At 56.2% G+C, this 26,777-nt stretch overlaps 2 protein-coding genes across 8 annotated transcripts; one reads left to right on the forward strand and one right to left on the reverse strand.

Moving 5' to 3' along the window:
- Positions 1-427: 427 nt before the first annotated feature.
- Positions 428-13,795, forward strand: DDA1 (DET1 and DDB1 associated 1). Its single transcript, XM_075037856.1, has 5 exons — positions 428-527; positions 4,993-5,073; positions 5,517-5,568; positions 5,898-5,959; positions 6,949-13,795. The coding sequence occupies exons 1-5, from the start codon at positions 525-527 to the stop codon at positions 7,057-7,059; spliced, it is 309 nt and encodes a 102-aa protein (XP_074893957.1). The 5' UTR covers positions 428-524; the 3' UTR covers positions 7,060-13,795.
- A 558-nt stretch (positions 13,796-14,353) lies between these two features.
- ANO8 (anoctamin 8) lies at positions 14,354-26,462 on the reverse strand. 7 transcript variants are annotated; one of them, XM_075037826.1, is made up of 19 exons: positions 25,976-26,462; positions 23,029-23,139; positions 22,727-22,859; positions 22,501-22,639; positions 22,101-22,197; positions 21,602-21,718; positions 21,398-21,525; positions 20,989-21,171; positions 20,634-20,786; positions 20,432-20,558; positions 20,283-20,338; positions 20,115-20,189; positions 19,711-19,854; positions 18,662-19,333; positions 18,374-18,565; positions 18,161-18,292; positions 17,699-17,809; positions 17,476-17,578; positions 17,086-17,293 (listed from the first exon to the last, which is right to left on the reverse strand). In XM_075037826.1, the coding sequence occupies exons 1-19, from the start codon at positions 26,073-26,075 to the stop codon at positions 17,217-17,219; spliced, it is 2,850 nt and encodes a 949-aa protein (XP_074893927.1). In that variant the 5' UTR covers positions 26,076-26,462; the 3' UTR covers positions 17,086-17,216. The 7 variants fall into 7 exon arrangements, with proteins under 7 accessions (XP_074893923.1, XP_074893921.1, XP_074893922.1 ...); XM_075037822.1 differs by having other exon boundaries at positions 14,354-17,578; positions 20,634-20,711; positions 25,976-26,460; XM_075037820.1 differs by having other exon boundaries at positions 14,354-17,578; positions 25,976-26,459.
- Positions 26,463-26,777: the final 315 nt, after the last annotated feature.

Consider the following 26,777-nt stretch of genomic DNA (forward strand, 5'->3'; position numbering starts at 1 on the left):
AGGGAATTTGGGGTTTAGTTCGTGTCGTCCAGGCCAGCAGCGTCTCTGTCTGCTCCACTCCCCCGTCCTCCCTGAGGTGCTTCAGGATTGGGGTCCTGGTTCTGGACTGAGGAGGGCGTGGAGGTTAGGAATTGCCTTCTCGTGGCCGTTGTTCTCCCCGCGCTGTTAATTGCGGTTAATGAACAGCTCCTTCATTAACGCGGGCCGAGGGGAATAGAGGCACGGACTACGTCTCCCAGCGTGCCCCGCGGCCGGCGCGACATCCGGGTCCTCCCGCCTTGCACCTCCCCTCCCCCCCACACACACCCGGGGCCTTCCGAGCGGGCATTTCCTGCCTCAACCTAACCCTACGCTCCTCAGCGCCGCGCTGAGTGACGGGCGCGACGCCCAATAAGAGACGAGGGTGGCGGGGCGCAGGCCAATAGAGACGCGCGGGGCGGGTAGCGGAGGCAGTGGGTGGGTTGAGGCGCGGCGAGCGGCGGGGGAGGGGCGGCTCCTCACGGCTGGTGGCGGCGGCGGCGAAGATGGTAGGTGCCTCGCGCCCCCCGCCCGAAATGGCGGCACCCTCGGCCCGGTGCTGTGAGGGGAGCGCGGCCCGTGGGGCCCCGCCGTTGCAGCCCCGCCGGCCGCGTTTCGTTGCCCCACCCAGGCTGGGGAAGGTGCGGGGGGGGCCCGCGGCCGCCTCAGGCCCTGCGAGGCCCTCACCCTCCGGTGTTCCTTCCCGGGGCTTCGGTGGAGGCGGGAGGGCAGCGGGGCTGAGGGAGCCCCGGTCCGGGGCTGGGCACCCCGAGGTGGGTGGTGTCCCACCCTCTGGGACGGGGGAGGGGGGGTACGGGGGGCCGGGGCATCCCGGGCCGGGGGGGTGTTGCGCGTCCCTAGCGATAGAGGGGTGCGGGGGGGGTTGCTACGCCCCGAGCCGGGGGTGTCCCGCACCCCAAGGGGTGGAGGGCTGTAGCACCCCAAGATGGCGGGGTTCCCCACCCCCAGGGGTGGGGGGATAAGGAGGGTAAGGACACCCTAAGCTGGGGATGCACCTCTTTTCTTGGGGTGGGGGGGGATGAGGGGGGCTAGGACACCTCAGGCTCGGGGGGTTCCCCCTTTCTAGTATTTGGGGGGTGGCTGTGGTATTTCAGGGTGTGGGCTATTCCCCACCGTGGCTGGAGGGTGGGGGTCCCCCAGGGTGTGGGGTCTTCCCCACTCTCAGGGATGGGGGGCTGAGAGCAGCTGGGGCATTACCAGGGTGCAGGGTGTTTCCTCTGCTCCCAAGGCTGGGGGGCAGAAGGGGGAAATTGGAGCACCTCTGGGGTGTGGGGTGCTCCCCTGTCTCCAGGGCTGATGTGCACTAAGGGGGCTGGGGGGGTTGTTCAGTCCTTTCTGTGTCCCCTAAGCAGCAACAGGCACTTGGTCTGCTGCCTGAGCGTTCGGCGGCGGCTGTCATAGCCAAGAGGCTTCCAGTCTCCTTCCCTCCCTTTGTAGTGATGTAATAATTTTTGAAGAAAGAGGGTTTTCCTTCTGCCCCTCCACAAGCTCAGTAACTGTGGGAAAAGCAGTGGTGTCCCTGTGGTCTCTGTGTACAGGTGTACTGTGGCCAAGAGCTTAGGTAGCCCTTCCCAAGCCTGTGCTAGTCGTTTTCCTCTAACCTATGTCCATGTGTGCGTGCATCGTGCTGGGACAGAGCCCTGCTTTCAGCATCTGTGTGCTGGGCCTTGTCTTTCTGAGCGTTGTTACTGCAGTTCCTTTCAAAAGCTGAGAATGGGGCACATGTGTATGTTTTTTTTCACCTTTCTGCTTTTAGATGGGGACTGTCGTCTTCGTAGGAAGCTGAGCACCCTTGTTGACACAGGAACAGTAGATGCATCTTATCTCTACTTCCCAAATCATAGAAGGAACCAGTGTTGTCTTCCGAGGTTGCATAATTGCACTTGTTTTGGTTTTTTGGGTTTGCTTTTCCCCAAAGGAAATGAGGCGTCTGCTCAGTTTGGGTGTTGGTTTTTCATTTCCACGCAGGACGCTTCATCAGCTTCACTAGCTTGGCTAGGGTTCGCTTTCTTTGGTTAAAGAGTGGCAGAAGGCACGCAGGGGGAATGTTTCTTCATGCGACATTATACGGGAGGTATGACTCGGTGTGCCTTGTGCGATAGGTGTGTAAACATGGCAGTGACCTACTGGGGCTTATTTATCTGGTGCCCTTGGAGCAGATAAGGATCATTGCACTTGGAGTATTGTCTGATTCTGAATATCCAGGAATATGACTCCAGGCCATTCCCCCGAGGGGGCCTTTTCAATGATCTCTGAGATCGTGTCAGCAGATAGGCACTGAAATGTGCCTGTATGCGGCAGGATTATCATTATCGGAAGGATGGTCTGTGTCACTGACAACCAGATTTCTCAGTTGAACTGGTGATAAGTGCTTAACGGGCTGACTGGAGCCTAGGTTGGAGAAATGTTTGTCTCGTGTGCTCAGTCATTTTAGTGTCCCTGTTCTGCTCTAGCTAAGTTATGGCTGAGCAGTGGGGACTGCTGGCAGGGCTGGAGCTGGTCCACACAAGCGGCTGCTGGCCTGAGGAAGGAAAGGTGGTGGCCAAGAGCCAGGGATGCTTGTGGCTGTTAGAGCTGAGGTCTCCAGGTGTTGTCTGAGTGTAGTAGCCCTCCTGCTTGTGAGTCTGCACTTACCTGGTATATATCCTGCTTCAGGTGTTTATATTGTAGAGGGGGGGGGGAACCACGTTCACCATTTAAATTGCATCTTGACTGATAATTTTAACAGTATTTTTGCAACTTACTGGACGTAACTCACTCTGCTGTAAAAGTCCGTCAAAAGACTGCAGAATCCCTGGTGAGAGCTGTGATCCTGCTCATCCAGCCCTTTTCCAGGGAAATGTGGGCTCTGCTGGACCAAATCCCCGACTGGAAAGTAGGGAATAGTCTAGCATGAGGAACTTGGGGTGAGCTGTAGCTTATTGAAGAGGTACTTGAAGCTGTGTGCTCCTAAATAAGACCAGTTATTTTCCATTCTTGCAAGTGGTAATAAAACCAAGCAGTTGTCAGACTTTTGCTGCAATAAAAGAAATCAAGGACATGTCTGTCTCTTTGTGCATTAGGCTGGTGTAGCAGAGCAGGTTATTTTGTCATAAAAAGCCTGCAAATTTAATGCAATGAGAAGGCAAGATGCTTTGAAATGTAACGGGATATTTTTAAAGATCCTCAATCCTTCTAAACAGAGTAATATAATTAGTTCGCTAATCGGTGCCGACTGTGGAAGTCGGTGAGAACAGATGAACAGAGAAATCCATTGGGGCAGGCGTGGGAAGAGCACAACGCGGTCCGAAACCGAGTGCTTCTGTGGTAGCAGAGCCGGAAGATCCTGCCTTAATTCCGGAGCTCAGCCGTGATACAGACGTTATGCAGATGAGCGAGTGATGGACTCTGTCCTGGAGAAATTGCAACCAAAGGCAGTGAAGGCACAGGGAAATAGTGTTGGTCCTGTGGAGGCTAAGATGGGCAAGAGAAATTTGCAATTTGCTGTTTGAACCCCAGTCCAGTATTTTAACAAGATTATTTCTAAAACCAGGCATATAGGAAGGGTCGAATGTGGAAACTAGAATGTTAGTGGAGTTCTTTTTAAGAACAAAAGTATGAATAATATTTTCTGGTTTGGCTAATTATAGCTCTTTGTTTTGAATTAAAGATGCAGCGTTAATAAAAATAATGGCTTCTATTTAAATGAAAATGATGTCTTCCAGCCTAGCAGTTTTGTAGCAATAGTGTCCATTTATGTGTTGCTTCTAACACTGAAATTAAATGACTTCTTATCTGCTGCTTTACTGTCGTTTTAAAATTGCTTATTTATAAGGTGATGTGTGTTCTGGAGTAGAATCCTTTAGTGTTAAGTATAACAGACTTCGAATCTTTAAGCAAGTATCATTACGATACAGGTGGCTGGTCTGATGATTTAGAAGGGACGTCTCAGGGCCTCTCTCTCTTCTGCTTATTGCACAAGTACATCTTGCATTTATTACCCATCTTCTCTTTACTTTAAAGACATTGCCAGGCATCTTCCTTTGTCTCTGCTGTGAGTAGAGCGGCTCCAACACACTCTTAAGCTCGGTTTTCTCCTGACCCCATAGTGTTTTCCTCCTACCCTCCTTTTTCACTTTGGAGAAGGAAATTCCTGTTTCATGCTGCTATGGCTTAATTAAACTGAGAGGGCTCTGCAGGGTTCCCGTGGCTGTTTAGCAAATAGCTCTGCTGGCCTGTGTGATCAACAGTTTTGTTGTGAGTGGTGATCTAACCACTTCCAGCAAAACTTGGGATTATTTTTTTTGAGGTACCAGTAGCCTTGATATGTGTAGGGATGTGATCCTTCAAAAAGAAAAATAAAGTTGGGCCAGGCAGATAAGCATGCGATAAGGATTGGGCTTTTGAGGCCGAGTAGGCTTTTGTTGCTCTGTGGAACCAGCCTTGGTCTTTGACAAAGAATGTTAACTGAATGTTAAAAGAGCAACTAGTTTGGTATGGAGTTGTATTCAAGGATTTCAGACATCAGCATAGCTGTGGCAGATTCCTCATGTGATGTTGTGATTTGTGCTGGTAAATTACTGTGAGTTCTGGTCAGCTACATCAGTGGTGTTTGTGTGGTGCAAGTCTTCCTTCTGTCAGAGCTCACCCAATTGGAAACATACCTCTTTTTAATTACCTATATGCTAAATGATACTTAATTAGCATCTTTCTAATTGAATTACTGAACTTCAGGGATATAACAAGCCAAATGCAGAACCTAGGGATTGGCTTACTTCAGAAAAACAGTTTTGGGTGGGTTTCAGTATCCAACAGCCATCTCGCTAGCTGGGACCTGGCAGCATCCTTCAGTTCCTGCAGTTGTTTATTTTAATGACCTGAGCAACTCCTTTGAGAATCAGCACAAAGCAAACAACAAACGGAATATCACTCTTTCTTTCCTCACCTACTTCTTTGTATTCTGTGTCTTTTTAGGCAGATTTTTTGAAAGGATTACCAGTCTATAACAAAAGCAACTTCAGCAGATTCCATGCGGATTCTGTATGTAAAGCATCAGTAAGTATTGCCACATCCTGGTGCTTTGGGGGAAGGTTGTCTTGCTTGGCTCAAAGGATGCTAGAGTGAAATAAACTTGAAATGAGTATTTTGTTTCTTAAAAAACGTGTATGATCACAGCTGATAGTTCGTGAGTTGAGATTGGCAAGGAAAACTTCCTGCTTGCTTTGGTGAGGAATGTGTCCTCATGACAGCCAAACCACATCTGTGGTGCTTTCTTTATATATACATTCTTTAATAGTAGTCTTATGTCCTGAAAAACATATAAAAAATGGACCTTCTTCTTTATATGTGTGTTTTAAAAAGCTGTAGCCACATAGTGTCATGTAACAGGGCAGAATATCACAATGCATTTCTAGTCTGCTTGGCTGATTTAGCTGTGCTTGGGTTAAAAATCACCTTTTTGCTGTCTTTGTTCTGTAACTGTTCTAATTCTTCTACAGAATAGAAGACCATCAGTATATCTTCCCACGAGAGAATATCCATCTGAACAAAGTAAGTCTGCCCCGCTAAAGTTTGAGGGTTTTTAATAACTTTATTGTATTCTAATATTAAAAATCTGGCGTACATATAATCTCCCATATTTTAAACTTCAGATAAGCTGATATCATTGAACTGTCACCACTGTGATGAGCAGAATATGTCCAGTTACTGTTTTTTGTGCTTTTTCCTCTACCCTTATTAAGTGATCAGTGTTCCTGCATACTGTCCTTTCATTAAAAAAGACCGTGCTTAGTATGTGAAGTAATGTGGTGATCACTGCACCATTTTAAAAGTTGTCTTTAAAATGACCTCAGTATGTTTCTCTCTCTTTTCTTTGGCAGTCATAGTAACAGAAAAGACAAATATACTTTTGCGTTATTTACATCAGCAGTGGGACAAAAAGGTATGGGCATGTTTTCTTAATATTATTTTGTCTTGATTTGCTGACTTGGGCTAATTGAGCTGAATGTTAATCACAGTCAAAATATTGAAGATCAATTAAAAGAAAGTGCGAACTGCACTTCAGCAAAAATATAGTGCAAGGAGGCTCTGTCTCTGCACAATGCTTCTTTCAAAAAACAAACAACTTTTTCTTCCCTTTCAATGTAAGGGACATTAACTCAATGTTTAGTCTAAACTTGGGAGTCTGCAGTTACGTTTCCTACTTACTGCAGTTTTCCTTTGTGACCTTGGCAAATTGGTCTCCCTGTGCCTCAGCATCTGCTTTACAGCTAGGCTAAAGCTGCTCTTACCTCCCAGGACTGTTAGGAGAAGACAGATGAGCTTGTGCAGAATGTGAATGCGCTAATGAGGCTGTGTAAGTACCTTGGGTACAAAATCTGAGTTCTCATATGAGGAACACACAAACTAGTATGCACTAGCTAGTGTTTGAGACTAGGAAGCTGGGATACCTCTGTTGGGAGTACTCAGAGCAAGGCAATGACTTAGGAGTGGAGAAATCGAAGCAGTGAGTGTAATCATGGGCAGAGCAGAGGTTGGAGAAGAACCTGGAGAGAGGTAAAAAGATAAGAAACTTTGAAGCTGAAAAGAAAGTATTTGTGACAGAAGGCTTTGGGAGATTTTGGTAAGTTCAGGGGCTGACTCAGAGCAGAGGGAAAGAGGATCTTACTCATGTTTGTGCAGTATTTGAGATCTATAAATAAAAGGTGCTGAGATCAATGGTATTTTAGTCCCACCCTCAAATTTGAAGAACAATCTAGAAGGAGTACCTTTCGGCTTTGGGTAAAATCCTCTTCAGTGTTTCTTCCAGTGTGTCAGTTAGGTCATTGCATCTGAAAACTTTTAGAACTAAAAACTTGTTCTACTGACAGTAGCTCCCACCAGAATCTAAGGCTTTGGAGAATTTCACTGTGGCTTTCTCTGTCCAAACAGAATGCAGCAAAGAAGAGAGATCAAGAGCAAGTGGAAATAGAAGGTGAGAATTCGGCGCCGCCACGGAAAATCGCTCGGACAGACAGCCAGGATATGAATGAGGACACTTAAACTCTTGGCTTTCTCCTCTACTACTTTGCAGGCGCTTCCTGTTTTGTCTCAAAGTGTGTAAAGTTTGCCCCTTGCCCCCATCTCTCACCCCTCCACTACGCAGCCCAAACCACTTCTGACTTTATAGGAGCCAACGTATTTATTTCTTTTTTTCTCTCCATTTTTTATTTATGCCGTAAAACTTACGGAGCAGTGGTGGAACAATTCAGTAAATGGTGTAGTATAACCTTAGTTCCTCCTTTCTAAAAATACACTGTCACTTTCACAGGTTTTGTTGAATCTGTTACCTAATCAACCAGGTCTAGCTATGAGAGCCTGGGTAGGAGATGTGGGTTATTACAGAACCCTTCAGTGATATAGGCTCTCTGATTCATGTACCTGTTGACCTATTACAAGTCGTTAACTCTTCTTTGGATGTGCCCAGTCCAGCCATAAGTGTGGGGCCTCACTATTTTTCTCAAATATCTTGAAACTGGCACTGCACTAAAAAAATCATGGGTGTCATTTAGGGTTATGTTGATCTTAGCAAACGTGTTGTCAACTTGATATATCAGTTGTATTCTTTTGGTCTGTTCTGTAAGGGCCACGGTCATTTGGCAGCGTACATTATCTCATGCACCAGTGGTCATGGAGAATTCAAGTGAAAGGTGTGTTGCTTTTGTTGCTCTTAAATTCTAACCGTCTCTTGGTCTTGAACGGACTGATATGTGCAACTTCTCCGTTGGAATAAAAGGATACTCTTATCCTATTCTGAGTATTTGATCAACAGTGTATTTAAGCAGCAGCTGATGGAATGGAGTTGGGTAGGCATCCTGCAGGCAGCGCTTGGCTGGATTAAGTCTGGGAGCACCTCGGCAACTAGATCTAGTTCTCTGTCTCAATTGCCAGCTCTGAATAATGGTACGTTGTATTTTCCTGCAATATCGGCATGTCTGGAATGGAGTTCAGGACTTGGAGTTGATCAAAATGTGAGCTTCCATGGTCTCTGATGAAGACCAATCTCTTTTGGACTGTGACAGTTCAGTGCCTGTTGCCTGTTACCCTTCGCTGACTTCAATAAGAGCCAAAATGGAGACCTGTAAGTCGTCTAGGTGGATTCAGAGGTTCAGAGACTAAAAGGAAATGAGCATTGTCACCTGAAGGGGACAGGAAAGGTGTAGCTTAGTAACGATGTCTTGTCTGCTTTAAGGTAAGAAGCTGACTTCACACTGTGTTAGTTTAAATTGTTGCATTTATAGCTGTGTTTTTTTCCTCGTTGACAAATCCTAAACACCAATTCAAGAAATCGCACGAACGTTTTTCTAGAGATCCTGGATAAGGCTTGTTCCGAGTGGCCGCAGTGGCTGCGAGCTTTGAGGGTTTCTGCTGTCCCCTTCTCCACAGCATCCCCGTCCAACCAGGGGATGCCACGTGTGCAGGTTTGGGGGCGAAGGGAACGCGAAGGGTGATAAACTGTTGCTGACGACAGTATGTTGCAAGGCAGAACCTTAGGAAGAGCAGGGCACAGCTCACATTGCAATTTTAAATGTACATTAGGCACCAAGTTTCTTATGCAGTGAGTGAATTTAACACTGAGTAGTTTAGAACTTTGTATCTGCCTCAAAAAATGTTACCTTTTTGCTATGGCAGTAACCTCCAAATTTCTGGAATGTCTTTGAAAATGCCAACTGTGTTGGTGAAGATAAAATATACTCGGGTTTCTGTGTGATTTACTGGCGATTGCAAAAGGACTCCTCCCCGAGTTACGCTGTCAAAAAGTGCTTTTGTGCAAAGTGCAAGATGGTGACTGAAGATGCCGTGTTAGCATCCAGCTTTGCAGGGATTATCTGAAGCTGAAACTGAAGAATCCTTTGAAGAGCTGTGAGATACCAAAAGAGGAAACGGACGTGCAGCTGGTGGTAAAGTGTGACCAATTTGTGTGTTTAGCAAAGCTTGAGAGCTGCAGCCTTGCAGTAATGTTTGTACAGTGCTTTAAAGTTGTAAAATGCTGTATAATTCTTGAGTGATATGGCAAGGTTTGAGCTTTGCTGACTTCTCTGCTAGACAGAGTGATGTACTATTAAAGAGAGTTGGCAGTTCCTTCCTGTTGTAAACCCCCGTCTTTGTTCCCTTCGTGTCTTTTAAAAATGATCTTGTTGGTTATGGGAGCCTTTGAAATATTTCAGATATTTTTAGGAGGTAAAAGACAGTTGCCTTTTAAAGTAGTTCTGAAGTGATGGAGAAACAAGTCTTCAAAGCGATGTAACTTTTAAGTGTCAAACTGGTTGGGTTTTGTTTTTTTTTTTGCACTGGTGGCTGTGTACAAGCAGTATGGATTTCTGATACCCACAGTGAGTCTTTTCTACACCCCATCCAATCTGAAGCAAGAGCTCCCTTTCTTCTTCCTTCTCCAACTCACTTTCCATGCTGCTACTGCCTCAAGAGTGCTGTCCTCGAGCTGTTGCACTTTGATCCTGTATTCACATCTGTTTAATACATGGTAAGTGTATTGGGTTTGAATGTTGCATGGAAGATCTTATTTGCCTAACTGTGACTTCCTGGTGCCTTAGTGCATTGAAAACAACAAAAAATGTTTAAAAAAAACAAACCCTGGGTTTTTGCTGACTGCACTGTTTGTATAATACCTAGCTCCTCTGACTTCCTTCCAACTCTCTTGTTACAAAGTGACTGAGATTTAGTGACCCTCAGGGGGTTTTTCTATATGTCTGCATAGTGGTATTTTTATTGTTTCTGTTACCAGTGTATACTAAAAGTTTGGATTTTTTAATGAAAACTTAAGATACTTGTCAGAGATCAGAATTTTGTTTTTTTTAGTTGAATAGTGCATCTTTTCTCAAAATTCGAAGCAGCAGAAACATGTTTCTTGATATCAAGGGACGATGAGTCCGTCTAGGAGCAGCCCCTTCCAGCAGACTGTCCTGTTCGCAGACGTCTGTCCTGTTTTAAACAGCGCTGGAGCTTGTGCCCAATGTGAGCAATTAGATGTGTGCTGGGTACGTTTAGAATATTAAAAAGTTGGGCACTGCCTTTTTCTAACATAAAAATACACTAGTGACTGATGTGCAGGGAAACTAAAGTTTTGTTTAGGTTAATTCTTGATATTGTATGATCACTTCTTTTTTTAGGGGAGAAATAGTTTTAAAAAACAACTCACATTAAGAGTTAAGAGGTGGAAAAATGTAGAGAGAAAGAATGGACTTCAACATGTTCTATGAATTCACAGCTGAGGGGACAGGTAACTGTCTGAGCAGCAAAGTCTGTGTTTGTTTGCATCGATGGTTGACTCCTGGAGTGTGCTGGGTCAGTTTATTATGTCAGAGTATGTTCAGTCAGGTAACGTTGGCATGTTCAGCTTTCAAGGTGTTTCCTGTTTCTTTCTGTGGAAGTTTTTCAAGACCCTAACGAACGATGCCCTGAGCGACCTGCTCTGCGTTTGGTATCGCCCGTGCTTTGAGCAGGAGGCAACCTCCTGGGGTCCCTTCCAACTGATAAACACTGGGAAGTGCAAAATGCAGCAGAACCTGTGGCTAGAGGTTTGGTTTTGTACAAAGCTGGCAAGCTGTGGAAGACTGTTAGCAAGGCTTATGGAGTCTGCAAGCATGTGCAAAAGTTTTTGACAAGCCCTGAAACCACATTGTGCTATCAAGAACAGTGAGTGGCAGGATGGGGATTGAGACCGGGAGGGGAGGAAGGGAGCCGTTCAGCTCCCCGTCTGCTGCAGCTCAGCCTGGACCAAGGCTGTCATGGGTCTAAACTCTACCACAGGAGTATTGAAGGTGGGCAGAAGTTTTTAGATGTATTTCACTAACAGGATGCATTTAGATGCATTTCACTGTAAGAGGACAGGCTTTTAGAATAATTTAGATGTGTTAGATCTGATTTAAAAAAAAAAAAAAAAGACTTGTTTTCTTAGCCTTGGCAAGACATGAAGCACCAGCAGTGATCTGGTTTGAATGTCTGGGATGCACGTCCCAGTGACTGTTGGGAGCTGGTTGCCGGGTCGGGTTGTGATGAATTCAAAGGACATGCTCAACCCAACTGCTGTTTTCTGTCATCCTGGTAAATGTGCCAAGCTGTTAGTGAACTCCATGTGCGTGCAGTTGTTTGGGGTTTTACCAACAGCTCTGTGTGGGGAAGGCTGTGAAGTTGGCTTTGGAGTAGGATCGGCTGGAAAATGGGTTTCCTTCCCTCTCCAGTGCGTGCCTTATGCAGCAATTCAGTTGTCAGTGTTTGGACTGTTTTCTGTGAGGCAAATTTTGAACATGCTGGACATTAATCTTAACATTTTCACTCTGTACTAGGTAGTTATAACAGGTATAACTTCAAAACTATTTTTGGTGAGCTCCTTGACACTGGTCTTAAGGGCAAAGACTAAGCAGGAGTCTTTTCTAGCACTGCAGCTATCAGCTATGTTGCCACTTAACGTTTTCTGGCTTGTTTGTAAACCACTAGCTTAATTTTTTGTTTTTAAGAATTTTTAAAAAGACCTGCATATCTATAATAGGAAAACTAATTTGTTTTCCTGGATTGATGACGTCAGCCTGGCAGCAGGGGAATTGTGCGACACACTGACCGTGACCAGAGGGTTTCCAACTGGTCTCTGTGTCATGTTTTATCTTATATTTTTTTGATGTGTAACAGAGAGTGGGAAATCCTTCTCTTTAAAGAAGAGAGGGTTGCATTTACCGGGGAGCAGCTAAGGGCATTTTTGGGAGCAGAGGATGTGCTGGCTGCTGTGCCCAGAAGGGGGTATTGCATCATGGCTTTGGTGAAGCACAGACTGACCTTCATGCCGTGCTGACTGCGCTTTTGGGTTTCTCTGCTGCTGGTTCACAACGTCTGTGCCCTGACAGTGGAGAGTGCAGCCCCAGGATCTCGTCTAACAGCTGATCTGGGATGTTTGCTGCTAGTAATCACCCAAAAACGCTGAGTCAGCAGGCTATCCAGGTGGACTGGCTATGCCAGCTGACAGCTTACTTATGGGTCTGATGGCTGCATCCAGCCTGCACTAAATGACTTACTGTCACAGCATTGGCTTGCAGAGCTCGTCCTGAAATGCGTGTGCTGGCAGCTGAGTTACATTTTATATAAAAGATGTGTGTCATCTTGAGAGTTTAATGTCAGGGAGGAGACAGGACTTCTAGAACCTCATCTTTTTTTAACTACTGGGAAAAAAACATCTTCTAGGTGTTGAAAAGGCTGAACTTGGCCTGCAGGGAAGAACATCTTTGTAACTGAAACAAGGGAATGAAATACCAGCTTTCAAATTCTCTTTAACACTGAGAGTCTGTTTTTAAAGGCAAAAATTCCCTAGCGTGTCCTCAAATATGAAGAACTAAGGCTCCCTACGTGTGTGATTTTAGAATTGGGTTGTTCTAGGAATTTAAAAAAACCTCACCTTATTGGTGGTCTTAATGTTTTTTGAGGATTCTGGGTGGCTTTAACCTTTGTGGTAGAGTTCCAAGTTTTGCTGATGTAAACCTGAAAGTAAGTATTCAGTTGGCGAGGTCGAAGGGCAGCACTGTTAAAACTTAACCCTCTTTCAGATCAGGATTTTTTTCATATGGGAGGTGGCTGGCTGAATCGGTTGGGTGGCATAGGGTGAGTGGGCACACCTGGGGGCCAGTGTTTGCTGCTGCGCACACTGCGGTTGCAGACGAGGGTTTCCACCGCTCCTCACCTGCTCTGGTGCTCCTTCCCCTAACCAACTCCTCGGCAGCATTTGGAGGTGAGAGGCGGCCCCGCTCCTTGGCTCACCAGCCCTGTAGGAAAGTGATGCTGCCTTACAGCTGCCTTGTGCACAACGAGGACGGTAATTTGTGCTCTTTGTGCTATAACTCTGTTTTTAATTTCCTTGCCTTTGTGACTGAAGCAAACTTTATTTGGCTAGCGACTAGCAGTAGTGTTTCACTTTGCCTCATTGCTACCAGCTCCATCCATAAACATCCCCAGGACGACTTGTCCCTGTTCGCTCTTCAGTGAATCACAGTGCTGCAGTCCCTGGGATGTTGGTGTTAAAAACACACAGTGCTTTCTTTTTTTTTTTTTTGAGACACATGATATTGGAGAGTCTTAACAGGTCGGATACTCTCCCCTGCTTTGATAGAAGCAGCATGTGTGTGAGCGTGAAAAGGGGTGAGGGGCTAGGGAGCATTGAGGCAGTGGAGTAAGCTGGTGGAGAGCAGGACTAGCTGTCTGGTTTGTTCCTTAGCGATTGCTCTCGCGGATGCAGGAACATGGGATGACTAATCACTTACTGTAAGAAATAGCACGAAATCTGAATGGATGGTCAGAGCTGAGTCACTGCGTTGTCTGTGCTACAGTTGTGCTGATTTCCAAATGCATTCATTTCTTATTAATCAGCGCACAGTGTGCCATTAACAAGCTTTATTGGGTATTTTTAGTTAAACCACCCCGTCCTTGGCCAGTTGCACATCACAGCTGGGTGTCTGAGAGCAGCTCAGAGCTTTCTGTCGTTCACAACTGCTTTTAACTCTTCTGGTTCATTCAGCACATGCAGTACCAGGCTGGTTTTTGCAATGCAACATCCAGCTTTTGAGTCTGTGTTACTTCCAACCTGTCTTTGCAACTTGAATTTTCCTCTTTTGCAAAAATATTGTCTTGTGGGGCTGGGAGAAAGTGGTTTTTCCTGAAAGCTGCATGTTGGCAGAAGGGCTGCCCTCGTGGAGTGACTGTAAATACACTGTTAGTCGAATGTCATGGCCATTGGATTTTTTTTGCATTTATTTTTAAACTATTCCATGTTTGATACTGTGTATAATAAATTTGCAGAATTTAGAGGATTATAACTTTCTTCATTCTTCCTCTACCTGACAATACGTGTGAGAGCTGCGGCGTGGCTGCCGGAGGGTGCTTTGCATCAAACCGTGCCGGTGGGGCTTGTCCTTGTGTCGCTTTCTCAGAGCTTTGCCCTGTGTTAGAGGACTGTGAAGGGTGACAGCATCCCTAATGTCCCCTCCACCTTCCCCAGGGACAGGAGACCCGAGACTTGTCCCCTGAGCAGATGTGCCATGCAAGCCGCTGCGGCCAATAATTTAGCCCACGACTCAGGCTTGTTGAAATATATTTTTATTGCATTTCTGCAGGTTTTACAAAAATATGACAAAATAAATTAAAAAGAAATAAATAACCCCCTTAGATTCTTTTAATTTCCAAAGAAATAAAACACAGCAAGGAAAAAAAAAAGCTTAAAACAACCTAACTCTTCCCTCCTTTGTACAGTAACTGCCTGGAAGAGTGAGATACCAGACAGGCGGCCGCTTGTAGAAATACTTTGTATAGAGAAATGTTTAAAAATGCCCTGGACTTGCGGGGTCCTGGCAGCAGCGGGACCCTGCCCTCTCCTCTGGCAAGCGGTGCAGGAATAGATGGTACCAGGACTGTTACTCTCAGGAGGGAAATGGGATAAAAGAAACTCCCTTTAAGACCAGCATGTGTTCAAGAGCGGCAGAGATGAGAGCTGGCCCCGACCAGCCAAACCCAAGCAGAGAAACTGAATGAAACAGAGAAAGGGAGAGCGCTCTGCGCCTCTGCCTGCGGCCCTGCCTGATTTTGGGATGTGTGCAGGCAGGGCAGGCAGAGCAGCCAGCTGTGGGGTGAGCTCTGGGCTCTGTAGAGCCCCGAGGGCCAGGCAGCTGTGCAGCAGGGGTGGGTGTTTTGGGTTACCTGGTACCCCCAGACGGGCTGGGGTCTTTTTTCCTGCCATCACTTAACGTGCAGCTGCTCCCGCTCCAGTGCATGGCCGTGCTGGTCTCGCTGGGTTTCTGAGGGCCCGTGTGCCCCAGTTTCCCAGCACCACAGAGCACAGTGCTCCCTTTTTCCTGCCCTCGCCCCAGAAATCTCTACCTCATCCTCTGCTCCTCGCACCCAGGAGAGGGCACGGCTGGTGTGGGAGGGCGAGGGGGGACCACCGGCCCCGTAAGCCCCAGGGAGAGGGCTCTGCCCGACCTCCATGGCTGTCTGCGGGGAGCCAGCCCTGGCCTCTGTGGTCCCCGGGACAGCAAAGCTCAGGGCTGTCCCCAGTTGCTGTGGGGATCTTGTCCCCGGTGGTGGGGACGGTGCCCTTGGCCCCAGAGAGCATCTCCCTGCCTGCGCTGGACCGTCGGCAGCACCTCGGCTCCTGTGCTGGCTGAGTGGAGCAGCAGATAAAGCCTTTGCCCTCTCCTGCCCTTATTGCTGTATAAAATGGCTTGATTCAAAGACCAAAAAAAAAAAATTACATGATGTGTGGAAAGAGACAGGGGGGAAAAAATACAACCTGACGTTTTCTACAGCCCAGGCCTTGGGGAGAGAGGGGTGCGCAGACCCCGTGTGACCGCCTGGGCCTGGAACAGGCACAGTGATGGGGCGGCCGCCCGGGCGTCCCCCCGGCTCCCGGCAGCCCCCCGCCTCTCCCCGGCTTGCTTTGGAAATGGTTGGTGGCTGGTGGGCAGAGAGCGGAGCTGGTGGTGAGGGACAGGAGGGAGCTGGCAGGGCTGGATGTCCCCAGCCAGGTCACCAGTGGGCACCGTGTTGGGGTACCAGCACCCTGTCCTGGCCCCTAAAGCGAAGCAGCACCGAGCAGAGCCACTGAAAAGCGAGGAGCAGCTGTGTTGCAGCCCCCTCCCCGCACAGCCAGAGCGAGGACAGCGGCTGTTAAAGCACTAAGACTAGACCCAGCGATGGCAAAACCTTCGCCCTGGCAGAAGCGAAGCTGCTCCCACCCCCCCCACCCTGCCCTTGCGGAGACCTTGTGTTTTCCCCCCACCCAGCCCCACTCCTTCTCCTGGGCTCCGGCACGATCTCCGTCTGTGAGTGTCTTATTGCAAAATAATTCCACGAAATAAGAAAGTGGAGAGGGGAAGGGACTGTCCCGGCTCGCGTTGCAGTCGCTGGGGCTGCTGCCCACACCTGGCCAGGCTCTGCCAGCCACGGCACCGGTGCCAGCTCTCGCCTCCGCTGCCTCGAGCCGTCAGATGAAGAAGGGGAGAGAGTCACTTGCGTTGGGTTTTGTTTCAGTTTTAGTGCAAGAAATGCTGCCCATGCATGGGAATCCAGGTGGCTGGAGCTGGCCGCTCACCCCCCTCCCTCCCGGCTGTCCAGGCTTTGGGCAGGAAAATGTCCCGGTGCTGGGAAGGAATCCACGCAGAGGCTGCCGGGAGCGGGACAGAGCAGGGCACGGCCCTGGTGCCGGTGGGACCCTGGGCGATGGCTGTATGATGGCGGGGGCTGTAGGCACGGGTGAATCGGGGTCCTCTCGCCACTGCTCCTGCGAGCGCCGCAGTCTCGTCCCTCCACGATCAGAGATGTGGTGCTGAGCCTGGCAGGCTGGTCCTGGTGGATCTGGCAGCACCGAGCTCCTGTGTCTCCTCAGGCTGGACCACGGCATCTCCCTGTGCCGACTCCTCATGGTGGTGGGTGCGGTGCTGGCGGCCGGGACCCCAGGTTTACGGCGCGGAGCCAGACCGGGGCATCTCCCACCTGCGAGCGTGCAGAGGAGCACAGGAGGGAAACCTGTCGGGATGCTCCGTCTGAAGCTGCGGCCAGACCGACGGCGCTTTGCTCAGGTGTCCTTGGTGCAGGATGCGGCCGGATCCCTGCCAGAGCTGGGGCCAGGGCGGCAGCGGGTCCCAGCAGAGGGGCTGGAGGGACACGAGGGGACGCGGCAGAGGGGGGACGGTGCAGAGCGAGGGGCCAGCGCTGGCACCCGGTGGGCTCAGCCCAGCCCTGTGCTCCCTGCAGCAAGGGTCGGCGAGGGGAGGCAAGAGGGTGACGATGTCCACGGCTGCCTGAAGAGGGGAGTGGGCAGCCCCGCTCACTCCCGCTCCCCCAAAAGGTCTGGTTAGAGTTTATAGCCCCCACTCTCCTCCTCCGCCCGGGTCTCCGGCTCCTCTCGGCCCCCCTCCTCCGGCACCCCATTGAGATGGGACTTGCTGGGGACCAGCCGCTCGCCCGTGTCCGCCGAGGGGCCGGGCCGGGGCTGGGGGGAGGCGGTGGCTGCGGTGCCGTTGCCCCCGGCCCCTTCGGACTTGCCAAAGTTGAAGAGCTTGCCGGGATTGAATGGCTTGGTGGGCGACTGGACCTTCTCAGTCCCCGTGTCCCGCTTAGTCTCGGGGGATTTCAGGAACTTGAAGCTGAGGAAGCCAGGGAGTTTGTTCTCACTGCCGGTGGGGGACTGGGGGGACCTGGCAGTGGCCGTGCTGCCAGCCCCGGTCCCCCCGGAGAGGAATTTGCCCTGCAAAGGGATGATCTGCTTCAGCTTCATCACGTTGTTAGTGGCCAAGAGGGAGCTGGGTCGCTTGGGCTTGTCGGAGCCGTGCGAGGTGCCCCCGGAGCCCTTCCCTTTGCTCTGGCTCTTCTCGTGGGCCGGGTCCTGCCCGGCGGCCTCGGGCTTGGCCTCGTCACGGCTGGACTCACGTTCCTTGCGGGCCTGGTACTCGGCGTGCCGCTGCCTCTCCTCCTCCTCCCGCTTGCGCCGCTGCTGCTGCTGGAAGTGGTGCTGCGCCTGCCGCTCGTGCTTCTGTCAAGGGGGAACACGTCAGCCCTTGGGGACACCCTGGGAAGCCCACCCGCCCCAGGGATGGGGGTGTCCCAGCTCCGTGCGCGGCCCCAAGGAGGGTCCCACCCCGGCGTCACCTACCTTAAAGGCCTCGCGGCGCTGGTACTCCAGCTTGGCCATCTCCTCGGCCACCCAGGCAGGGATGTCGGGGATGGCCACTTGGATGATGTACTTCAGGAACAGGGCGAAGTGCTGTGGAGGGAACATGGGTCCAGCTGAGCATCCCCACCCCAGCCCCCTGGGCACCGCTGTCCCCTCCCAAAATGCACCCTGCAAGGAATGGGGGCCAGAGAGACCCTACAATAACAGCCTGGGGGATTCTGGGCCCCATTGCAGTGCCTGGTGGCACCCAAAACCTACAGGGAGGTGCCTGGGGTTGCAAGGGAGGGTTTAGGGCTGGGACCCCATCCCTGGAGGGGAAGGTCTGGGGACCCCTTGGCTGTCTGAGCCAAGGCAACACCTTGTCACGTACCGGGAGACCCTACAATAACAAATAACCACGGAGCGGGCAGCGGGTACAAGCCCCGGGCGCGAGCGCCGTACCTCCAGCACCACCACGGAGATGATGGCTCCCTCGGGGCTGAGCCAGGGGAAGAGGCGCTGGAGCTGCCCACACTGGGCGATCAGGTAGCAGTTGACCACGATGGCCAGGACGCCCATGGCCTCCATCACCTTCTGCAAGAGCGATGGTGCCGGGGATGAGTCCCCTGGCCAGCCGCGTGCCCCACCGGGCACCCCCCGTCACCCCCAACCCACCTGCCACTGCCCGATGCTCTCGACCCGCTGGCCGAAGGGACGCTGGAGCCCCGTGCACAGCTTGAAGGCATCGCTCCGGATCTCGATGATGTTGTTCACCAGGGCGCACATGGCAGCCAGGGGAAAGGCGGAGGAGAAGAGCACCACGTAGCCAAACTGGATGAACATCTCCTGGTAGTCCTGGAAAGTGTCCTGGGGAGGAAGACGAGGAGGAGGAACATGTTGCAATGGGGCTGGTGGGGGCTACACTGCCCCCCACCGGGGCCGTGCCCTCCTGGGGCCGCTCACCTCATACTTCTTCATGCAGCTTTCCACCTCCGCCTGCGTCAGCTGCGTGGAGTAGTCCTCCTCCGGCGGGTCAATCCACGACGCCCGGTTGCGCCTCCGCCCTTCCTCCTCACCATCCTCCTCCTCCCGACTCTCAGCCGTCCGCCTCCTCCGGCCGGCCCGTGGGACCACCGCCGGCTCCGCCGCCTTGACCGGGCTACCGGGGGGACCTTCGGCCTCCTCCTCATCCTCGCACAGCTCAAAGACGGACGCGGGGTCCATGCCCTTCTCCACCATGGTGGGGCTGCCCTCCTCAAGAAAGCTCTCGTCCTCGGGGCCCCCGGGCTCCCCGCCGCGCCGCTCCGCCTTCTCGATGAAGCTCACCTTCTTCAGCTTCAACCCGCAATCCAGGGCGCTCTCCTCCTCCGAATCCGACTCGCGCCGCTCTTCCTCCTCCTCCTCTTCCTCCGGCACCCCGCAGCCCCCATTCAGACACTTCTTCTCCCCCCGTGACCCCTCGGGGGGGGCTGGGGGGTGGCGGTGGGGGGCGAGCAGATGGAGGACGGCGTGGGCGAGCTGGCGGAGGCTGCAGAGGTTGAGGTCCCCCCGGCGCAGCCGGCGGTACAAGTGGGGCTGCGACACCTCCCTGACGTTCTGCAGGAACTGGCGGGTGATGAGCAGCGTGGCCAGCATCTGCGCGGGGACACGGGGCGCACGCTGTCACCCGGGGAGGGGGGACAGCACCTGGGGCGGGGGGGGGGGTGTTGTGTGTCCCTGCATCCCCATCGCCTGCCCCCTGCGGGGTCCCTGCTCCTCCCCGTGGCCGTGCTGGTGGAGCAGGACACCCAAGCCTGGTTTTTCCCCCCCCTTGCCTCCTGTGACCCCCCCCCATTGGTGACAAGTGATGGGATGGGACCTCAGCGGCACTGGAGTCGCATGTGCCACCGCCAGCCAGAGCAGAGCTGGGGCTGGGGACACCCGTGTCCCTCCCGGGGGCAGCGGGGGTCCCGGGGTGGGGTGCAAGGGGTGGGGTGCGGGGAGATGCCCGGCCCCCCCCTCCCCGCTCCTACTTTGGATACTCCCAGTCTCCAGCAAAAGCCCAGGAGGCCCTTAAAGAAGATGAGAGAGAGGTGGAGGTGGAGGAGGATGGAGGGAAGGAGAGCGTCTTTGAGCTGACGCACGAGGCTTTGGGAGAGAGAGAAGATGAGCAGGAGCTGTGGAAGGGACAGAAGAACAGACAGACAGACAGACAGAGAGAGACCGTGAGCAGGAGCAGGAGCTGGGGACCCAGCGCAGCCTCCGGCCGGGAGCACAGCAGCCAGGGACCGTGGCGGGGGCATGCGGGGACACCGGCCCCCCGGGAAGGCGCAGGGGGGACGGTGGCAGGATTGGGTGGAGGACATCCGTCTGTCTGTCCGGGCGATGCCAGGGGGGGCTCAGGCCGGCCCCGCCGCCCCCGGGCACGGCCCCTTACCTCCTTCAGCCGCTCCATGTCTTTGAGGTAGAAACCGATGTAGAAAAGACTCAGGTATGAATTTACAAACTGAAACTGCGGGAGAGAGGGGGGTGAGCGCGGGGTGGCCGCCGGGACCCCCCCCCGGTCCCCTCTGTCCCCTCCTGGGGCCACCCGGCCCCTTCTCACCAGGACGATTTTGATGATGAGGTGTTTCTCGTAGGCACTCTGCAGGCGGTAGTTTTCTGCAAAGCAGAGGAGGGGGGTTCAGGATGGGGCTCGGGGGGTCCCAGCACCCAGCCTTGCCAGGAGCACCCCCGGGTGCCACCCCCACGCACCCATGTCGTTCAACCAATACGCAATCTTCTTGTAAACCTCGTCGCAGGCGGTGACGATGACAGCCAGGACGATTTTGGGGAGGAAACGGATGATCCGGGGCAGCTCCTGGATGCTCAGCACAAACTCCTGCGGGGATGGGGACGGGGTCAGGGTCAGCACGGAGGGGGCTGGCAGCCCCGTGCGGGCAGGATGAGGACCCACCTGGAGCTGGAAGCAGCCCAGCATGAGGAGGAAGACGAGGGAGAGGCAGGCGAGGCAGACGGGGAGGCTGACCAGGCACTGGAAGAGCAAGCGCTTCCATGGTGGGTAGTAAAACTCCTCCGCACTGGTCACGGGGCTGATTCTCTTAATGCCCTAACGGGGGGGGGGGGTGGGGTGTGGTGTGGGACATGGCAGCGTGTGACCCTCCCCACGGGATCCCTCCGTGACCCCAGCGCTGGTGGGACCCAGCACAGACCCCCGCGGGTGGCTCGTCAGGGTCAGGGAGGGGCTCAGCTGGACCCCAGCCCCAGGGACCCCCCCCCCAGGCATGGGAACCCCCCCTGCCAGGGCTTACCCTGAACTGGGGCCGGGGCTCCTCGATGGACTCGGCTGGGGTGTCCAGCGTCCCCCACTTGTAGGCGAACTCGGCCCCGCGGCGTTTCCACTCCTCGAGGAAGAGGGTGGCCCAGATGACGTTGAAGATGGCGAAGACCACGCAGCAGATGTCCTGGCTGGTCTGCAGGACGGATGGCACTAACTGCACCGGGGTCGGTCCCCTCCTGTCCCTGACACCCCCCCTGCAGCCCTGGGGAGCTGCACGGTGCTGCTCCAGCCCCAACACGGTGGGCTTGGGTGCCTCCCAGCTCAGCAATTGCAGTATTAAAGCATCACAGGGAAAGCCCAAAGCAAAGAGGGATGGACGACCCCCCCCCCCCCCCGGCCCCCAAATGCAGGGATTTACCCCATTTCCCCACCCCTCTCACCTGGTCGCTCTCAGTGAAGGTGTAGAGGATGGAGCCGAAGACGGCGGGGTACACCATGGCCGAGGTGTAGAAGCCCAGCCAGGCGAAATACATGGCGATTTTCACCCCAAAGTAGTCGCAGATCTCATCTGCGGGGGCCGAGGGCAGCGTAAGTGGGGCTGGAACCTCCCAGACCCCCCCCATGCCACCCCCTCAACACCTTACCGAGCGGCTGGGCCTCACAAACCGCCTGCACCCATGTCTTCATGAGCCGCTTGAGGATCCTCTGCTCGTGCAGGGGGAAGACCTGCTGGATGACGCCGCGGGCTGCCAGCTCCGGGACTGCACCGCGGGGCACGGGGTGAGGGACGGGCTGCGGGGACACTGCCAGCCTGCCCCGGCCCCCCCCATGGGTGTCCTCAAATGGCCCTGGTGTGGTGGGGTTTGGAGCAGGGACAATGGGGAGGACGGATTTGGGGTGACCGTGGTACGTCGGGGGCTCTCTGCCCATCCGCGGCACTGCCCGGCCACAGCATGGCACAGCCACCACGCGCCCACCACCCTGCCTGGCACACAGCCCCGGGAATGGGGACACGCGGTGACAGGGGACCCTCGCCGGGCTTATGTCCCCCAGAGCCACCATGGCACGGCATGGGCACAGGATGGGGCAGTGGGGTGGCGGTGCCGTGCCGTGCCACGCCGCGCCGTGCCGTGCCGTACTCACTGATGGGCTGCCCCTCGAGGAAGTGTATGTTGTGCAGCGACTCGCCCTGCTTGGCGCGCAGGTTCTCCAGCCAGTACCTGATGATGTTTTGCCGTTCCTGCGGCACCGCAGTGGGGTTGAGACCCGGGCGATGGTCCCACTGCCCGGTCCCCAGCCCCTCTCCTGCCACACCTGCATCCCCAGCCCCTGCCACCGTCCTGTTCCCTCCCCAGATCCACCTTGCCCCCAGTTTGGGGGATGGCTGGATTGATCCGCAGCTAGGCTGGGGCTCCCTGATCCCCTTCTTCACCTGGGGAGGGGGAGAGGACATGCATTCCCTGCCCCATGTCCCTGTCCTGCATACCCACATCCCTGCATCCCCGCATCCCTACCCCATGTCCCTCGTCCCCCCGCATCCCACCTGAGAGGTGAAGAAGTAAAGCTCATTCTCAATGTTCTCGTAGATGTAATCCTCCTCGCAGGAGAAACTCCGCATGCCTCCGCCGAATTCGGCTTTCACCGGCTTTCGCAGCCCGATCTCATCGGCCCCACGCAGCAAACTGCAGGGAGAGGGGACACAGCTGGGGACACAGCGGGGGACACAGCGGGGGACACAGCGGGGACGGGGGATGCAGCCAGGACCCTACCTCTCGTAGGTGGCGGTGACGAAGAAGGCGTAGACACGGGTATGCTTGTGGTGCCGGACCTGGACGATGAGCTCGGGGATGCCGAGGCGGATGTGGTTCAGGAGCCAGAGCAGCGTGTGGTCGTCGGTGGTGTCTGGACGGCACCAGTCAGCGCGGTCCACGTCTCCCAGCACAGCCCATCTCGGTCCCCATCCCTCCCCACATCCCCCATCCCCGCTCCAGCTCCGTGCCGCCATCCCGGTGCTCCACACCGGCGCCGTCCGCCCTGGCCCCCACCCCGGGTACCCTGGGCATCTCCCTACCGGGGAAAGTCATGAGCACATCGCAGTTCTCCGTGGGCACGGTCTTCATCCAGGCTTTGTGGGACATGATGTAGCGCCCAGCCTGGAGCAGCCGCTTCCCGAAGAGCTTATCTGCCGGGGAGAGGGAGGGGGTCAGCAGCCGCGGGACCCCGTGGAACACCCCCCCCACCCACAGCCCTGGGAACCGGACCCCGAAGCACCGAGGACTCAGCCGCCGGCGCCATGGGATGGGTGCGGGGAACCCCGGCATGTCCCCGGCGCTGGCTGTCCCCAGCAGTGGCCACGGCAGCAGGTCACGGCCCCGCTCGTGGTGACGCTGGCCCTGGCTCACGTTTCTCCTCCGGCAGCTCAGGGTGCCCAAAAAGGCCCCGACAGCTGCCGGGGAGGAGCCGGCAGCGTGTCCTGGCATCCCTGGGGTGCTGGCTGCCGCAGGATGCCCTGGGGTGCCCCCCTGCAGCCCCCCCAAACCCCTCACCTCTGCCCGCAGCCCCTCGGCGGGGCCGGGATCCGGCAGGGCCGCGGCTCCGGGAGATGGGAAACCGCAGGAAAAATGGGGAGAGCGAAAAAGCAGCCGGTCTCCATGGAAACCCGGGGAGGCCCCGTATTGCCGCGGCGAGGCGGGATGGGGACGGTCCCCAGGGTCCCCTCATCACCCCTCGGTGGGAGCCGGTGCAGGGACACGGCCCCTGTCCTGCTGCAGGGTGCTCACGCCGTGGGGACACGCCGTCCCCTGTGCCCAGCGTCCCCATCGTGCCTCCCGGGGTGGACGGGGACAAGGTGCATCCCAAAATGCTGCCCAGATCTGGCAGAGAGGGCAGGATGAGGCTCCCTGATGGTGCTGGAGGGGGTCCCCCCACGGGACCCCATTTCTCCCTGCCCCACACCGGCAGTGCGCCCAGCCACCTCCCTGCCTCAGTTTCCCCTCCTAAGCCAGGGCGGCAGAGCCAGGATGGGGGGGTGGGTGGGCCGATGCCCAGGGGACGTCACGGCCTCTCCGGCTGCCCCAGGGCTGGGAAGGTCCCGGGGCTCCGGAAACACTGCTCACACCTCACAACCGGACCTGCCGGCCCCGAAAAACAGGAAATGCCAAACCTGCTCCGGCAGCTCATCCCCAGGGGTTGCACCCCGGCTCCGGGCACCCCCAGACCCCCCTGGGCTGGGGGAGCAGAGCAGGGCCCCGCCACCAGCCAGGCTGAGACCCGACAAACTCATCGCCTGAGCCGCCGTCACCAAGGGGCCGTGGCGCCGGGCTCTGAAAGGCCGCCCTGTCCTGGCACCGTGGGCGAAAGCCGGGGACGGCGCCAGGCTGCCAGCCAGCCGCCCCCGAAGCGGGACCCATCCTGCACCCCAAGGCACGTCCCGCATCTCAGGCCCAGTGCTGCCGGGGCGCCGGGGTGGGTGCACGGCGCTGGCGGCGGTGACTCGGCCGTGCTCGCCGGCCAGCTCGCCGACACCGTCGGGGTGAGCTCACCCACCCTGAATTATTTACACCCTGCCGGGAGCGGTGTAACCCAGCCGGCAGCGCGGGCAGCGGAGTGGGGGCACCGCGGGGGCCCAGCTGGCGGGCACGGCCGGGCAGCGGCGGAGGCAGCCGGCGAAGCCTGCACACGCGTGTGTGCCAGCGTGCAAACCGGGGCAGTGCTGGGTGGGCGCCCACCCCGAGGCCTCGGCTCCGGGTGCAGGAGGATTTTTCCTACCCAAGGTCACGGGAAAAGACGTGGCTGAGCCGCAGAGGGGTCCCCGACGCCGCTCCTGCCCCCCCCCAACCTCGGCTGGGCACGGGGGGCCTGATCCTGCCTTCACCCCGCTCCGGCCACAGGGTCCTTCTCGCCCCGCTGCCAGCGAGAGCGGCCCCCAGCCCCCTCCCGGCACCCGGTGCCATCACCAAACCTGCACGAGGGGTCCGCCGGTGGAGCGCCGGGATGGAACCCCGCAGCATCCCAGCTCACGCCCGAGCCCTTACGTCCCCCCCTTCCCCGCTCGTCCCCGCGGCCACCCGCTCCCCCCCGGCACGCCGAGGCCGTGCCGCTCACCTTGGCTCTCTGGGATAAGGTCACGGGAGCTGCAGCGTGCCGGGGACGGGCACGCCGCTGCCCCGCCACCGAGCGGAGCCCGCGACCGCCGGGGAAGGAGGCGTTCGGGGGGAGCGGCGATGCCGCCTGCCACGGGCGGCCGCGTCCCGGGGGGGGACACAAAGTGGGTCACCCTCCCGCAGGCAGGAGTCCTGCTCGGCCGCACGGCGGGCAGCGGGCCCTGCCTGCGCTGCCTCGTCCTGGGGACCCCAACCCGGCCGTGGCCATGGGGACGTCACCTGCCCCCGGGGCCACAGTGGGGGGACCCCAACCCCGGTTTGGGGACCCCAACACAAAGCTTCTGTCCTGCACCCGCTGCCCAGCTCTGTCCTGGGGGGGCAGGCAGCCGGTCTGGGGGGGGGGGGGCGGGCACGGGCCTGTCCTGGGGGGGCAAATGGACCTTTCCTGGGGGCTGCATGGCCCGGAGGTGACACGGGGGGGTGCGTGGACCCTGTGCTGGGGAGGTCACTGCTACATCCTCCGGGACACAGACCTGTGCGTGGACCCCATGCTGGGGGGGGGAGCACGGACCAGTCCCGGGGGGGGCAGGCACAGCCCCGATCCCCTGGAGGACCACAGACCCCCCTGGGGGTGCAGGGATGGGACCCCCGGAGGGGTGCAGGGAGGGCACGGAGCTACCCTGGGGGGTGCACGGAGCCCTCCGGGGGGGGTGTGTGTGTGTGTGTATGTTTGTGCTCAGATCCCCCCCCCGGGGGCACGGCCCCCCCACCCCGTCCCCGGGGAGCCGCATCCCGCCGACATCCGCATCGAGCCGCAGGGAGCTGCCCCCCCCCAGCAGCCGCCGCCCGCAGCCCCGACCCGACCCGACCCCCCCCCCCGGCGGCGGGGACCGCTGCCGCCCGGTGCCACCTTACCCAGGACGCCGGTGGGAGCCGCCGGTTCCGTTCTTTCCTCTCCAACCGGGACCCGCCGGGGTCGGTCGCCGTCCTGCGCTGTTACCGGCGGCTCGGGCATGGTGCGGAGCTCCGCGGCGGCTCGGCGGCGGGGATCGGTGCATGGGGCCGCCGGGGCTCCGGGCTCGGGGCCGGAACCGGGACCGGGGCCGGGACCGGGGCCGGTGCCGCCGCCGCCGCCGCCGCCGCCGCCGGGCGGGAGGAGGGACAAAGGCGGCGGAGCGGAGCGCCGCGCTCCCGGCCCCTTTAATTGTCTGGTTGGCCGCCGTCTCCCCAGCGCCGGTCGCACCGGCCACGCGTGTCCGGCCGCGCCCCGTGGGGTGGTCCTGCGGGGAGTGGGGGGGGCGGTGGCTCACCCCACCCCACCCCACCCCACGGGGGGGGGCACGGAGCATCTTGCCCCCGTGGGGCTGCGTGTCACCAGCATCCCCCCCCCCCGGGGCTGCCCCACGTCCCCCCCGAATCTCCCCCCCGCCTCGGGGCTGCCCCCCCCCCCCCCAGGGCTGCCCCCTGTATCCCCAACCCCCCTCTACCCTGCCTGCCCCCAGAACTGCCCCCTAAACCCCCCCGCCCCCCCCCGGGGCTGCCCCATGTCCCCCCCCCATCCCCCGTGTGTCTCCCCCCCCCCCGGCCCCGGCACGACGCCCAGCCCCGCGGGTCAGGCTGTTCCCTGGGGCGGGCCGGGGAGGGGGGATGGTGTTTTTTTTGGGGGGGGGGGGGGCAGGCCGGTAACCCGAGCGGGGCTGCACGCTGCCTCCCTGAC

The sequence above is a fragment of the Buteo buteo genome, chromosome 10, assembly GCF_964188355.1.
Source record: "Buteo buteo chromosome 10, bButBut1.hap1.1, whole genome shotgun sequence".
Taxonomy (NCBI): Eukaryota; Metazoa; Chordata; class Aves; order Accipitriformes; family Accipitridae; genus Buteo; species Buteo buteo.